General features: G+C 41.6%; 1 protein-coding gene across 6 annotated transcripts in view; it reads right to left on the minus strand.

Annotated features, from left to right (window-relative positions):
- DNAH9 (dynein axonemal heavy chain 9) overlaps positions 1–15,653 on the minus strand; it is a 367,598-nt gene that overhangs the window by 276,931 nt on the left and 75,014 nt on the right. For all 6 annotated transcript variants that reach the window (XM_017531396.2, XM_017531398.2, XM_037739576.1 and 3 more), the window contains 3 exons: positions 5,717–6,587; positions 2,806–2,936; positions 2,358–2,484 (listed from right to left, as the gene is read on the minus strand). In XM_017531396.2, coding sequence (XP_017386885.1) covers positions 2,358–2,484; positions 2,806–2,936; positions 5,717–6,587 — 1,129 coding nt within the window. The remainder of the gene's footprint in view (positions 1–2,357; positions 2,485–2,805; positions 2,937–5,716; positions 6,588–15,653) is intronic.

Here is a 15,653-nt window from a genome sequence, read left to right on the forward strand (position 1 = left end):
TTAAAAAGAATGATGTATAAAAATCTGGCAGTGAACTGACCCCTTCTATACATAGAATGAATAAAAATATAGTTATAATACAGAATGCTAATACATTAATAATAAATATATATATTTTGAGATGGAGTCTTGCTCTGTCACCAGACTAGATTGCCTCAGCTCTCTGCAACCTCTGCTTCCCAGGTTCAAGTGCCATGCCTGGCTAATTTTTTTTTTTTTTGTATTTTTAGTAGAGATGGGGTTCATGGTATTAGCCAGGATGGTCTCGATCTCCTGACCTTGCAATCTTCCCGCCTTGGCCGCCCAAAGTGCTGGGATTACAGGCGTGAGACACAGCGCCCAGCAATAATAAATATTTCAACCCCACCACACCTGGGCTACTTTGGAAATATTTCCATCTATACGAAAAAAAGAAGCTCTATAACTATTAGGGATAATCTCTCTTTAGTACTTGCTTCTTATTGACAAATCAAAACATAATTTCACTAAGTTAGTAAGGGTAAGTCAAAGACAGAAACCTTATGCATGGTTCCATCCTTTGGCTCTGTTTGAGAAGCTCTCATCTGTTGCTTGTGGTGAAGCAAAAGGGTAGAAACTTGGCAATATCTAATAAGACTACATATGTATCTACCCTTGAGCCAGCAATCTCACTTCCAGGAATTTACCTGGAAGACAGATGACCAACAATACAAAGTCCAAAGTTATTCAATGCCACATTATTTTTAATTACAAAATATTATTAATAACCTATGGCTAAACTATGGTATATCAATCCACAGAGTATGATGCAAATATTAAAAAATGAGGGAAATATCTTTGACTTGATATGGAGTGATTTCCAGGCTATACAGCTAAGCAGAAGAAAGAAAAGTGCAGGCAAGTAGGCACAGCACGCTACCTTTTGTGCAGGACAGAAGGCAAAATTAGACAGTGTACCATATATGAATGTAAATATGCATTTGCTTACTTTTGTAAAGATAGACATAGGAAAGCTAACCCAGAAGCTAATGAAATTGGTTACCTAAATGAGGTGGAGCAGAGGTGGTGATGAGATGAAAAGAATAGAGAAGGGAAGGATACATCTCTGAGTATATACATATCTTTTTGCATAGTTTGACTTTTGGAATCCTATCAGCATCATACATATTCAAAAAAATCAAACAAACAAGGATGGGAAAAACCCTAACACTGAAAGCAAAAAGAAGCAAATGAGCCCAACTATACTTTAAATGAATAACAAAATCATATGAGGAAAAAGAACTCATCCAAGAATTTTGAGACCCAGACGATGGCTGATAACAGAAGTTTTCTAGCGTAGTCCTTAGACCAGCAGCACCTTGGGAAAACTCTTAGAAATGCAAATTCTCCAGCCCCACCCAGACGTAGTGAATCAGAAACAGTGGGAGTGAGAATCTGTACTTTGACAAGCCTTCCAAGGGATTCTGATGCACTCCCAAATTTCAGAACCAATGTCTGTAGCTCCAAATACCAACACTGCTTCAATTAGTTACTTTAATACTCAAAAAACCTTCAAACACAGCAGGTTTCTTTATTTTACAGATGAGGATAGTTTGTTGCAAAAAAGCGATATTCCCAAGATGATATGGCTAATAAAATTTTGGGCTTCTCATATATGCTTCTGCCAATAAGCCTGACCTCAATATTCAGTTAATACAACTTCCAATTATATCTCCCTATTGAAATTTTAGCTCTCGCTTTTGGCCAGTATTTCCTGGATCTCTCTTCAGAACCAGATCGAAGGCATTCTCTGCCAAGTCTTAACCCCATCCACCTTTGCCATCCTCAAAGTTTCTCAGTTCTACGTTAGGGATTAGCCTCTGATGGACCAGAGGGCATGCTGAGCAGCAATACTGATGGGGATTAAGAAAGCTCTGAGTAGGCCGAGCACGGTTGCTCATGCCTGTAATTCCAGCACTTTGGGAGGCCAAGGTAGGTGAATCATGAGGTCAGGAGTTCAAGAACACCCTGGCCAACATGGTGAAACCCTATCTCTACTAAAAATACAAAAAATTAGCTGGGTGTGGAGGCAGGTGCCTGTAATCCCAGCTACTTGCCAGGCTGAAGGAGGAGAATCACTTGAACCCGGGAGGCAGGGGTTGCAGTGAGCAGAGATTGCACCATTGCACTCCAGACCAGGCAACAGTGCAAGATGCCATCTAAAAATAAAATAAAATAAAATAAGCTCTGAGGTATGTAATGATGCTGGGGGCACCACAGGTCTGAAGTACACACCCTGCCAGAGAGAAAAGGCATGATGGGGAGCCTGAACCCGCCTCCTGCTGGGCACCCCTCACTTCTTCCTCCTAGATCTTTCTGTGGATGCTCCTCCAGCTTACCTGTTGTGGAGCTGTGCCATTGGAAAGGATGTCCAACAGATCGGAGGAGGAGAGAAAGTAAAACCGAGGGAAGGCAAGCCTCTTGGTGTCAAGGTACTCTGCTAGGGCCTTCTCACACAGGCACAATCTGAGGGCACAGAACACAGAATTTCCCAATTAAGGATGCCTAGACCCATAGATACGCATATATTACCTAAATGTACATATATGCAAGAGATGGAATATATGCAGAAATTAGCACAAGAAACACTTAGAGATATTTGCAAACATATACATGAATGTGTCCACGTTGGCATCAACACCTTTAATGCCTCATGTTACCCAAACATGTAAAGCAAGGGACATGCATGGGCACACATATTCATTCCCTCACCACAGGTCTCAGAGACAGATGGGGAAAATGAAATGATGCCTTCTTATTACAGAAGGGTAACAGGTGGACCCTCACCTGCTTTGAATATCCTCCAGCTTTTCATATAGGCCTGGCTTGTTGGTGGCTTCCACTACATTTGGAGTTTTCTGGGTATCATAAGCTAGCTCTTTGAAGTCAATGTCAATGCCTTCAAACCTTTTAGAATCCTGCAAATAAAAATGTGGAAACAATTAACCATCACCCCACTCAGTTCCTAGAAGCTCCCTCCATGGAACCAGTTAGAAGTAGAAACTTGTTACTAGGTTGTCGAATACAGAGAACAGACTCAAAGAAGGAAACACCCTTAGTTTAAGCTGCAGTTCGCAAACATTTTCATCTTAGAGCCCATTTACATTTTCAAAAATTATTTAGGAGTCCAAACAACTTTTGTTTTTGTAGGTAATATCTATCATATCTCTCAATATTTTCTGTACTAGAAGCTAAAGGTTTTTTTTTTTTTTTCAAAGAAATTTAAAAAATATTCATTAATGCATTTAGGCTGGGTGCAGTGGCTCACACCCATAATCCCAGTACTTTGGGAGGCTGCCATGGGCGGATCATTTGAGGCCAGGACTTCAAGACCAGCTTGGCCAAGATGGTGAAACTGTGTCTCAACTAAAAATACAAAAATCAGCTGGGCTTGGTGATATATGCCTATAATCTCAGCTACTACGCAGGAGGCTGAGGCATGACAGTCACTTGAACCTGGGAGGCAGAGGTTGCAAAATGCCAATATCACACCACTGCACTCCAGCCTGGGTGACAGAGGGTGACTTTGTCTCAAAAAAAAAAAAAACCATTTAAAAAGTAACAATAATAAACCATTATGTTAGCGTAAATAAAATACATAAATATATTTTCCAAAACAAAAAATAACAGTTGAAAAGGGGGCATCATTTCATTTTTTCTTTTTTTCAAATCTTTGCAATGTCTTACTTAACAGAAAACTGCTTCTGTATCAATTTATTGTGATATCACATGTCATCTAACTTCTGGAGAACTCTACTGTATACTCATGGAAGAAGGAGAGGAAAAAAAGGGGGATAACATCTTAATATGATTATTAAGATAGTTTTGACTTTGAGGACTTCCTGAAAAGGTTGCAGAGACACCCCCAAGCCCCAGGCATCCAACACTTGATTCGTAAGTAGATGGTGGATCTAACATTCTTTCTGGACCCATGCAAAAGTTTATATAACCAAAATGAATTTTCCCTCAGCAAATATACTTTGATGTCAAAATTAATCAGTTGTCATCATTTCTCCCAAACATACACACTTACAGTTATCACTGAAATGACTTACAGACTAATATATGCAATATGCTTCAGCCAAATACTTGGCACCTGGTGAGGCGGTAGAGCTTGCGGTATTATTATATAACAACAATCATAATGGTATGTGCTATGTGCATTGTTTTAATGAAGACTCCAGAATAAATACCAGTACTAATCTTAATTTACACATGGGGAAACCAAGGCATTGAGTGGTTAAGTACCCTGGCCAAGGTCCCACAGCTGCAAGTGAATGAGGACTCAAGCCTAGGCGTGCCATTCCCTCCCTCTGTGATCCTCCCCTCCTCCCAAGAAGACTTAAAAACAAGAGGATAAAGTAAATTATGATTCCTCCAGGAGATGTTTTGCTCCAATTAAAAATGAAACTGTATCAGGCCGTAGAAGTATCTAAAACATCTGGTGTAAAGGTTCACATGAAAAAAGTTGAATAGGAAATTGTAATTACACTGAGAGCAATTATGTAAAAATAGGTATATACATGAACAAAAGTTGGTAAAAATTCATAATGAATGAAAATAGTTACCAGTTAGGGTGTTAGAGTCTGGCTGATTTTATTATGTTTTGAAATTGTTTCTGTTTCATTGTTATTACAGAGAAAATAAATGTGTTTATATATTTTGTACACAAACCCGTGGCACTGTTTAGAGTTAACGATACTAAATCTTCAATTTTTTAATTAAAAGTTCTCAGACATCTCCCTTAAAGTTTCTGCAAGAATCTCCACCTCTGTCTCTCCCCTACTCTCATTAAGCCTGGCCTGCTTCAATCGCTGGCATTTGAGATAAATAAAATCTGGCTTATTCAATTTGACTTAATTACAACTGCCATACAGAATTGTTTTCTATGATTTTTCACTGCAAACATACAACCTTTAATCTACAGTATTACACTAAATATGCTTTTTGAGATTAGCAGGAAAACTATGTTTTGGCAGGCTGTGCCTTAATTTCTAACCAAAGCCTGGACAGCATGTGACATTTTGGGATCAAGCTAATTTGTAAGCAAAGAACTTGCTGTACTGAAAGAATACGGAGGGATTCTGAAAAAAAAAAATTTTAAATGAACCAGAGTCCACTGAGAGAGGGGTAAGTTAATGGCACATTAATTAGGACTAATTAGAAGGAGCAAACACAGGGAAGGTAATAATGAGAAGAACACATATTTTAGGGAAATCCATTGTTTGGTATTTAGCTGACAATGGGCAGTTGGAATGCTGGCACAGGCCAGAGGTTTATAGAATGGCGTGCTGCTGAGAAGGATCCTGAATTTGCCTGGAAACAAGACTCACTTTCGGTGGATACCTGAATTTTAATGATCCAAGAAGCAACCCATGAAGACCTCACCCCAAACTGCAGTAGCCAGTATTTTTTAATCTCCTTTCTTACACATACATTTTTTTTTTTTCTGAGGGAGGTTGTCCTTTCTTTTTCCTACCCATCTAAGGACAAACTGATTGATGTGCATTTCACCATCTCTCTTTTCCTCTGCCTGATTTCTGGTAGCACGTAAGGTGAACATTTGTGGGAGGCCCCTTTAAGTAAAGTCAAAGCAAGGAGGCGGAAAAGGAAAGAGCCTAGACAATGCAGGAATAGGGTGACCTTCCCTTCACCTGGATCAGAGAATAGAGAGATTCTAGATTTCCTTAGCAGGTACCTGGGGTAGCTGTGCCCGAATATCTTCAGACCCAATGAATATGCTTTCCAGATGAGTCCATGTTCGTTGTACTTCCAACCAGAGAGAGATGACAGCATCTGCTGTGGACAGCTTCTTCTGCCAGCCCGACACCTCCTCCAGGAAGAAAGCAACATACTTGGACATCACTAGGTTCTGAAGTTGAACCTGATTATCCTCCAGAACCTCTATGAGGTCCTCATCAGAGCGCAGGAGGGGGATGTTGGTCCGTGGGTGGGGCTCATACTGGAATTCCATGCCAGCCCAGGTGGTCTGCAGCTCCTTTAAGGTTTTCTCCATACCCATCTCTTTCACGGCTTTGTCCACAATGCCCCTGACCTCGTCCTCATAGTGGTGCAGCTGGAGCTGCAGGAGGCGTGCTAGGGTAGTGTCCTTGTCCATAGTGAAGCTCACACCAGTGGCTTGCATCAGCTGCCTCCAGTGCCGCTCCCGGATGGCTGGATTCTGCAGCTCAGCTACTGCCCTCAGGGAGCTCAGTGTGTTCCACACAGTGCTTTCCAGGCCTGTGAATGCATCCCAGGCTCTGACCTCCCTGTCCAGGTTTCGGATATGCCGGGCTAACTGTTTGCACTCAAAGTCCATGGCCTCCACATTGACATCCCTCCAGGGTGTGGTCTCCCAGGCATGGATGCTAGAGGTCACCATCCCAATGGTGTCCCAGAGCTCCTTCAGCTGGCAGGCCTCCTTCCTGCACTGTCTCAGCTGCTTGTAGTCAGGAACATTGACTTCAAATAAGTTGGCAGACTCTGAAATGGAGGCCATGGTGGATTCCATCTGCTGGATCTCAACGCGCCTGGCATCCAGCATTTGATGAGGGTGGACGCTATCAAACCTACAAAACACAGTGTGTTCCTTTGTAAGTACAGCATGCAGGGACCCACCTCCTAGCATCTCTAAGGTAACAACCAGCTGAAATCTTTACAGGCTTGGTGTTTTAGGAAAGAGCAGTGGCTTTCACCAAAAACATTCTTTTCACCAAAGCAAAGAATGTCTTTTTTTCCCAGGATTTTCTTTTGGGGGAAAAAAGACATTCAGGATAGACTGGGGTGGAGTGGGCATTGGAGGAAGGGTAATGCAAGAACAACATTATGCTTGGATGTCCTCTACCCAGGTCTAGAAGGGAACACTCCCTTATCCAAGCCCCTTTAGACTCTGTCCTTCATCTAGCTGCTCGATCTGAAGACCACTTGACACAAAAGAGCTGCCATATTACAGCAGAGGCAGGAAACACAAGGGCCCTGCTAGGAACCTAGTGGTAGGAAATCTTTAAGTGGGAGGGCTGGCACTCAGGAGTCTGATCCTGACCCCCCTCCATTGATCACTCTGAGGCAGTGGCTATCAGCCTTGGCTGCATGTTAGGATCTTCTGAAAGCTTTGAAAGATCCCCATGCCCAGACTGCTCTATAGACCATCTAAATCAGAATCCCTGGGGGCAGGACTCAGGCAAATGCCCCAGGTGATTTCCATTTGTCAGGGTGATGTCCTCATTCATGGTGAAGCTCTCCCCCAGTGCCCGCATCACCTTCAGGCCACAGAACCCCGTGCTGGAGGACCATTGTGAGTGGTCATGAAGATGGGCTGCAAAGTCTTTGATATATAATTGTGGTCACTTTCTTTCACCGTGTGCCTCAAGTCTGGCTCCTCATCTTCGTGAGTCCTCCTCTAAGCTGTCCCTGATCTCCCTTTTCTGCCTTTACCCTTCCCTGGCCCACTCCATTCTGCATCCTTGGGCAGCCTTTGGGTCTGCCCTCAACATCGAGGAGCACCATTTCTAGCTTTTTAAAAAATACACTTTAAGTTCTGGGGTACAGGTGCAGAATGTACAGGTTTGTTACATAGGTATACACATGCCATAGTGGTTTGCTGCATCCATTATCCCATCATCTACATTAGGTATTTCTCCTAATGCTATTCCTCCCCTAGCCCTCCAACCCCCAAAAGGCTCCAGTGTGTGATGTTCCCACCCTGTGTCCGTGTGTTCTCACTGCTCAAATCCCACTTATGAGTGATAACATGTGGTGTTTGGTTTTCTGTTCTTGTGTTAGTCTGCTGAGAATGATGGTTTCCAGCTTCATCCATGTCCCTGCAAAGGACATGAACTCATCCTTTTTTATGGCTACATAGTATTCCATAGCATATATGTGCCACATTTTCTTTATCCAGTCTATCATTGATGGGCATTTGGGTTGATTCCAAGTCTTTGCTATTGTGAATAGTGCCACATTAAACATCTGTGTGCATGTGTCTTTATAAAAGAATGATTTCTAATCCTTTGTGTATATACCCAGTAATGGGGTTGCTGGGTCAAATGGTATTTCTAGTTCTAAATCCTTGAATCGCCACACTGTCTTCCACAATGGTTAAACTAATTCACACTCCCACCAACAGTGTAAAACCATTCCTATTTCTCCACATCCTCTTCAGCATCTGTTGTCTCCTTATTTTTTAATGATTACCATTCTAACTGGCATGAGATGGTATCTCATGGAGACATTTATGCAGCCAACAGACATATGAAAAAAAGCTCATCACCATTGGTCATTAGAGAAATGTAAGTCATTTCCAGCTTTTTAGTCCAGTTTCCTCATCCTCATCTCTCCAGTGTTTATGGGATGCATGCTCCTGAAACTGCTTCTAATCCTCATAAATGTGGACAATCGCATGCTGCCACCCTGCAAAGCATGCATTCCTACATAGTGTTTTCCCCAATGTAAGACTCTACATGCAAAGGAACCCACGTAGGAGATGGCTTTTTTATGGTCAAGGGCACTCATAACCCTAGTGTTCAAGAATCCTCTCATTTTTCTCCTCTAACCCCATTTTAGACTCACTCTCACCCCCAGGCTCGAGTTTTCTGTGTGTGATTGGAGGGCTACCTACCAGACATACCATGGGGTATGGGAGAATGGTATGTTCTGCTAAAATCAAACGGGGCAACATGGGGTTCACCATCAAAGGGAAGGTTTCAAGGAAATGAGTGACTAGAGAATTGGCTGTTTCCTCCCGTCTACAGAGTGTGTGTGTGTGTGTGTGTGTGTGTGTGTGTGTGTGTGCATGTGTGTGTTTGCGTGTTGGTAGGTAGAATATGAAAGGAGGGAAAAAGGAAGAGCATGACATACAAACTCCTTTTTTTCAACTGCCCTTTCTCTGTTGACTTTAGAAATATTTGACTTGACAGATGGAAAGCAATCTTAATTGAAGTCATTTACCTGAACGTTTACCACTTAAGCCTAATTGCCATGCAACAGAATAACAGTTATGCATACCATTAAATTAGTATCAGATTAACTTCAACGCTCGTTATGTTTGGATCCTGCTTGTTTCATCTAAATCATTTTTGGCTCAGGTGCTGTGGTTGTAGACTTACATCTTAAGAGAATGGGACTATCACTTGCATGCCTTTCCTATTCTTTAGCTCCCACATATTTCAGAACAGAAGGTTGGAGTACTCAGTCAAAAAGGGCCCTCTCTCTCTCTCGAGACAAGGAGCTTTCTTCCTTATGAGGAAGAAAGAGCTAGGAGAAAAGAAATGGAATGTGCTCACGGCAAGAGGCCCAGCAAAAAAGATCACCAACGGTGAGGAGTTCTTGTGCTTTTACTTCATTTCCAAAGACTAATCGTTGGTGTGTGCAGGTTCTACTTTTTTAAAAAATTTATTTATTTATTTATTTATTTTTTTTAAATTATACTTTAGGTTCTACTTTTTATCTTGACCAGAGTGAACTTAGAATGTGAACTTAACTTCTTGGTATTAGTTAAAATTCAAACAAATTCTAAAAGGCCACATCCTGTTTAATTTGTTAATGGAACACCATTCAGGAATAACTTATTAGGTACTCTGTGAGCTATTTGGGGGGTACACATAGGAGATTAGAAATTATCTTGTTAAGCATTCTTTCTTTGGCACCGATAAGCATTCTTAAGTCAATGTTGGGTCCTTAAATATTTATAAGGGGTGAACATTTATCAAACCTATTCCAAACTTCATCTACTCTGGGGTATAATTTTTGTTTATAGTTTAGATTTATGGGTGGTCATATTCTGTAGCTAAGCACACATAAAAACCAACTTGGCCTAAGCTGTGAAGGGAACTCATAGACAGGAGGACAGGTAGCCCTCTTACAATTTCTAAACTTTAGATCAAATTGTCAGGATATTCATAGACTTGGTTCATGTGCCTAATAAACTGGAAGCCATCCTCTAAACCCTGGGGAAATGATACAGTATAAGAACAAGAAAGTAATAGGAGGGAAAAGGTTGGGCTGAGCCTTTGAAATTGAAATAATAGGGCAAAAAGTATTTTACTCTAAATGCCTGGAAAGTTTGGATGAATAAAACTATAATTAAAAGGAATGAAAATACAATGCTCATGTCTTTGATCCTAGAAAAATAACTGATTCAGGCTTGACCCAGACATGACCCTAGAGAGAGAGGAATAAGTGAGTTAAATTGATTCCTGCAAAATTGGCTGTTGGTAAATGTTAACCTCAGTACTGTCCATATCTGTGTATACCACGAATGGTGTCACACCTCTCCTTGGTACCCACTGTGTAGCATAAAACTCAATGTGTCTAATGCTGACCTTGTGAGGGCCACTCCTTCCCATTCTGTGCTCCTTTCAGTGAATAATGAGAGAGAACCTCTTCCCACCACTTGTCCAAGCTAGAAGATGAAAAATCACATTACACTCTCCCTCTCCCCCATCTCCCGTGTTCAATCAATCCTGCAGATATTTTCCTAAAGCTCTCTGCAACGCATCTTCCCCTCTCCCTTATTTCTGCCAGTGCCTCAGATCAGGCCTCACTGCTGCTCACCTGGGCTGTTAGAACCACTCTCCCATTGAACACCTGGTCTTGAGCCTACCTTGCCCCATTCTGTTCTTGACAGCCATGAGAAGGTGGTCTTTATATGTTTTTGTCATGTTTAGATGCTCAGTGGTTGATTATTGTAGGAAATAATAACAAATAAAAGGTTCCTCTTTAAAGCTTTCCTCTTAGTTCATTAGGAATAAATAACAGTTTCTTCAAAGGTTAATTTACTTTAAAGCTTTTGCTAATAATCTTAAAGTAGCTGTTAGTCTTAATAAAGAAATAAGTGCATCCCGTATTCTTAGTTCTTACACTTTAACCTGGATATCTGTCCTGACATGCCTGGACATGCCCACGCAAGTCTTGGGTCAAAGCTTATTCCCCTTCCTTATTTGAAAATGTTATCGCTTCCCTAAGCATTCCTCAAGTTACTTCCTCTTTTCCTTTGTTCTCCTCTACCTTTACTTCTATAGAAAATTTCCAAGGTTTTAGCCAATCGGGTCCAGCATAGAATGTGAGGTCCCATTCCGGCCAATGGAAACTGGACCCAGCAGTAGGACAATTGCATCAGGTTATAAAAGTTATAAATGTCCCTGTCTCCTTTGTTTAGGTGTGCTCTTGTGGCAAAACTGCCAGCAAGTTGCACCATTCCCGCAGGAAGTAAAACTGGTCTTGCAGAGTGATCCATTGTCTCAGTGTGGATTTTTCCCAACGTTATAAACCCATTTCCAACAATTATGGTCAAAACATGGCCTCCTCCATTCTTTTCTTCTACTTCCTGTATCCCAGCCATACACACAGGCAGTTTTCCAGCTGTTTCTTACATTTTCATCCTTTTGCATCTTCGTATATGCTATTTCCTTTGCCCAGAATATCCTCATTTTCTACTCTTTTTTTTCCCCTGAAACAGCTCCTACTTGCCAATGGCTCTGGCTCACCATTACAAGCACCACGTTCCACAGGAGGTGTGAACTGCCTCCAGGTGGGGTTAAAGCTGGTCCCAGTGTGCATGCCTTATTGCTCATTTTTGAAGTTGTCCCTGAGGTTATAAGTCTTTGAGGTCAGGAAAGGTGTATCATCTCAAAATCCTAACAGCTTTTTTCGAACTCCACTGTTGAGACCACAACCTTATCTACTCCATGAAAGCCTAAATCATCTGAATGAGTCAGATTAATGGGAAGAACAGGATTGAGCTGAATGAATGACATATTTTAGGATATCTATATGTCCCTTGGAGGTTCAATGATGAATACCGCCCTTTTCTGCAGCTACTAAAGAAACAACAGACATTGTGCGAGCAGGACAAAACCCTTTCTTTCCTTAGAACTGCTGTCTTGGGCTATTTGGAAAGCTGTTTTCTCTAGTTGTCATATAGGACAGCACCCCATTGAAGGTAACTTCAAGAAAGCCCTCTCAGCCATTCATAGAACCTGGTTGCCTGCTGGAAACACTAATGGTCTTCATTGAGCTGGAGCTCACACAGAGATAGATTATTTTGGCTCAGCAATCCCTCGATTACTTTGGTCTTGATGTGGGTAAGAAGACTGTATGTCATGGTGCTGTTTCTTACGGTCAGGAGGACTGTGCTCAAGGTCAGGAAGACCAAACGGTGAAATGCCCTAGAGCATGGGGGCATTCCTTTCATTCAAGAGGGAGAATTTGTCACCAGCTTTAAAAGTTGCACACAGCCCTTGAATCTGAGTAGGACGATTCAGCCTATTACTGTGGTGAGAGCTCAGCTAGAAATATGGCATTATAATTTAGAGTTAAGAACTAAAGGAGGAGCTGAAGTTTGACTTGGACATGAAGAACCTTAACCCATGCAACCTGACTTCACATAGCACCTGTCAGACTACAAGGGCTTAATAAGACAAATGGTTTTTTTTTTTTCTCCCTTCCTTAAAGATGAGAACATCCAAAACTGAGCTTAACCCATGTAACCTAATCAGGAGCAGAAACGTGCATCCACAGAGAAACGTACCAGGGTCTGCACTTTAGAAATTCATAAATGACCTAAAAGTGAAGAAACCAGAATTAAACTCAAACTCGAATTCACAGAAAAATGTTCCAGGGTCTGCAACTTAGAAATTCATAAATATCTTAACAGTAGAGAAACCAGATTTCAACTTATATGCCACACATAATACCTACAAATTTTGAACACTCACACACACCAAACTAAGAAAGAAAACAAAACACATAAGTTGGGATCCACTAAGATTCGCTTTAGCAATAAATCTACAATTCCATTTTAGCTTTGATGTTTTTCTTGACAAGAAGAGAAATACATCAAAATTGCAGAAATGTTTGGTTTCCCAGCAGTTCTTTTCAAAGCATCCTCTTCTAGGGATTCATCTGCATGTCAAATTAACAGATGTGAATTTGGAACACCCAGCTAAGAGAAGCAATATCCTCACAGCCAGCAGATACAAGTGCAAAGAAAGAAAAATGAACACAACTATCAAAAATAAAATGAAAAAACAAACAGGAGCTGATCAATACACAACATACCCATGAAGGAGGAATACCGAATTTCTTTTTTTTTTTTTTTTAATGGAGTCTCATTTTGTCACCCAGGCTGGAGTGCAACGCTGTGATCTTGGTTCAATGCAACCTCTGTCTCCCAGGTTCAAGCGATTCTCCTGCCTCAGCCTCCCGAGCAGCTGCAATAACAGGCTTGTGCCACCACACTCAGCTAATTTTTGTATTTTTAGTAGCGACGGGGTTTCACTTATTGGCCAGGCTGGTCTTGAGCTTCTGGCCTCATGAACCACCCTCCCTGGCCTCCCAAAGTGCTGGAACTATCAGTATGAGTCACCGTGCCCAGCCGGAATACTGAATTTCCAACAGACACAAAAGCACATCAGCGTTGTTTCCCTTTCAAGCAGTCTTAGAAGTCTCTTTGAGAAGATATTTTCCCCAACATCTTTGAATTTCTTTTCTTTTTTGAAATTATTTTAAGAGACTGTTGGTGCAGAGACATGAGTGTCTTTATTTTTATGGCTGTTGTCTTTGGTGTGGCTGTTGTTAACACTAAGTAGTATTACCCAGCTGGAGAACTTACCTCCCTCAGCAGTTTTGGCTCTGAATTGGTGTTCAATTTCAAAAATTCAATTGCATGCCCAAAAAAGAGTCAAAAGAAGAAGGCTTGGACTCTGAAAGACAGTCCCCCAAGGAGTCCATAAGGGTTTTGATAACATGATTCTTTGGAACAAGGGTATGGCTCCTAAGGCAGTTATTCTAAGGGGATATAGACTTAGGAGTTATATTAGGAGTTATATTCCCCCTGCATGATTGCTTGAAGGGAAACCAGCTACTTTCCTTTAGGGTAGTGGTTTTCAAACTGGGCTGCACATTGGAATTACTGGAGTTTACAACATACCGATGCACAGGTCTCACCTCCAGAAAGTCTAACTTCATTGGTATACAGGACAGACTGGACATTGGGAGTTTTAAAAATCTCTCCGGGTGATTCTGATGGGCAGCCCACATGGCAGCATATTGCTTTAGAGTCGTATGTTTCTTATTTATATTTTATGTCTGTTTTACACACTTGTCCTTCCCTACCTCTTTACATACTCATCTTATTCTCTGTGACTCCAAGTATAATGCTTCGGAGAGAGCAGCTCCTTAATAAATGTTTGAAGAATGAATGATAAGAAGAGGCATGCCAGGTTGGATGAGCAACCAGCCAGTTTGCCCAGAACAGAGGTGCTTCCCAAGACACGAGGATGCCTGTAGTCCCAGGTACTCAGGAGGCTGAGGTGAGAGGATCATTTGAACCCAAAGAGTTCAAGGCTACAGTAGGTTATGATCATAATGCTGGACTCCAGCCTGGGTGAGAGAGCAAGACGCTATGTCGAAAACAATCAAACAGGCAAACAAACCACAATCAGAAAAGTCCTGGGCAAACCAGTATGGTTTTTCAACATAGTACCACAATTATAGACACTTTCAAGAATGATCTCTTTAATTCAACCAATAACTATATGTGGTGGACACTATTATTATCTGCTTTTTATAGATGAGGAATCTGAAGCACAAAGGTATTAAGTAACATGTCATAACATAAGCAGTAAGTAGACAACCTGAAATTGGACTCCAGGCAACCTGAATCTAGCATCCATGCACTTAATTTTTATTGGACTTCGTTGCTATGAAGTTGTATTTTTTTTTTGTTTGGTTTGTTGCTTTAATATTTCTGTGGGCAAATAACCTTTGAAAATGAAAATATTCCTCACTGTGAGCACAGAGAATTTTCCAGTTTGGAGATTCCTAAGTCTGTCTACCCAAAACTATAGAGGAGATCCAGCAAGAAATGACGCTCAAAGAAACAGGAAACAAATCACAGAGCAGGAGTGTTAGGGCAGGGGGCACCCAATCTAGATGGCACATCAGCAGATGTAGGATCATTCAGCACCAGCTTGGCCTCCTGGTTGGAGCCCTTGAGGCTGAGCAGTGGACGAGGAGCAGACCGCTTCTCCACCACGGGAGGAAACACCTGAGTAAGGAGCCCCAGTGTGTGCAGTGTGGACACAGGTGGATGGTGCTTCCCATCCTAGAGTTGCTTTGTTTGTGCAAAGACCCATCATAACAAGCAGGTAGGCATCTGAACCAAGCAGAGAGAACACTTCTGAAGAAAACCTCCAGCTAAATCCTTCCTTTATGCTGCCAAAATGAAATGTGCTGCAAAATTCTAAAAATCCAATCAGCCACTTTTTAAAACCAAAAGAACAGTCTGTGAGAACTTAGAATGCTAAGGGTTTAGTAAAATCCTAGTCATTATACCACCTATAATCCCTTTATAAACTTGGAGGCACAAAGATGCTTCTAGATATATATGAATCTTTTTTTTTTTTTTTTTTTTTTTTTTGAGACGGAGTCGCTCTTGTTACCCAGGCTGGAGTGCAATGGCGCGATCTCGGCTCACCGCAACCTTCGCCTCCTGTGTTCAGGCAATTCTCCTGCCTCAGCCTCCTGAGTAGCTGGGACTACAGGCATGCGCCACCATGCCCAGCTGATTTTTTGTAGTTTTAGTAGAGACGGGGTTTCACCGTGTTGACCAGGATGGTCTCGATCTCTTGACCTCG

This window comes from Cebus imitator, unplaced genomic scaffold, assembly GCF_001604975.1.
Source record: "Cebus imitator isolate Cc_AM_T3 unplaced genomic scaffold, Cebus_imitator-1.0 Scaffold72, whole genome shotgun sequence".
NCBI classification, from domain to species: Eukaryota; Metazoa; Chordata; class Mammalia; order Primates; family Cebidae; genus Cebus; species Cebus imitator.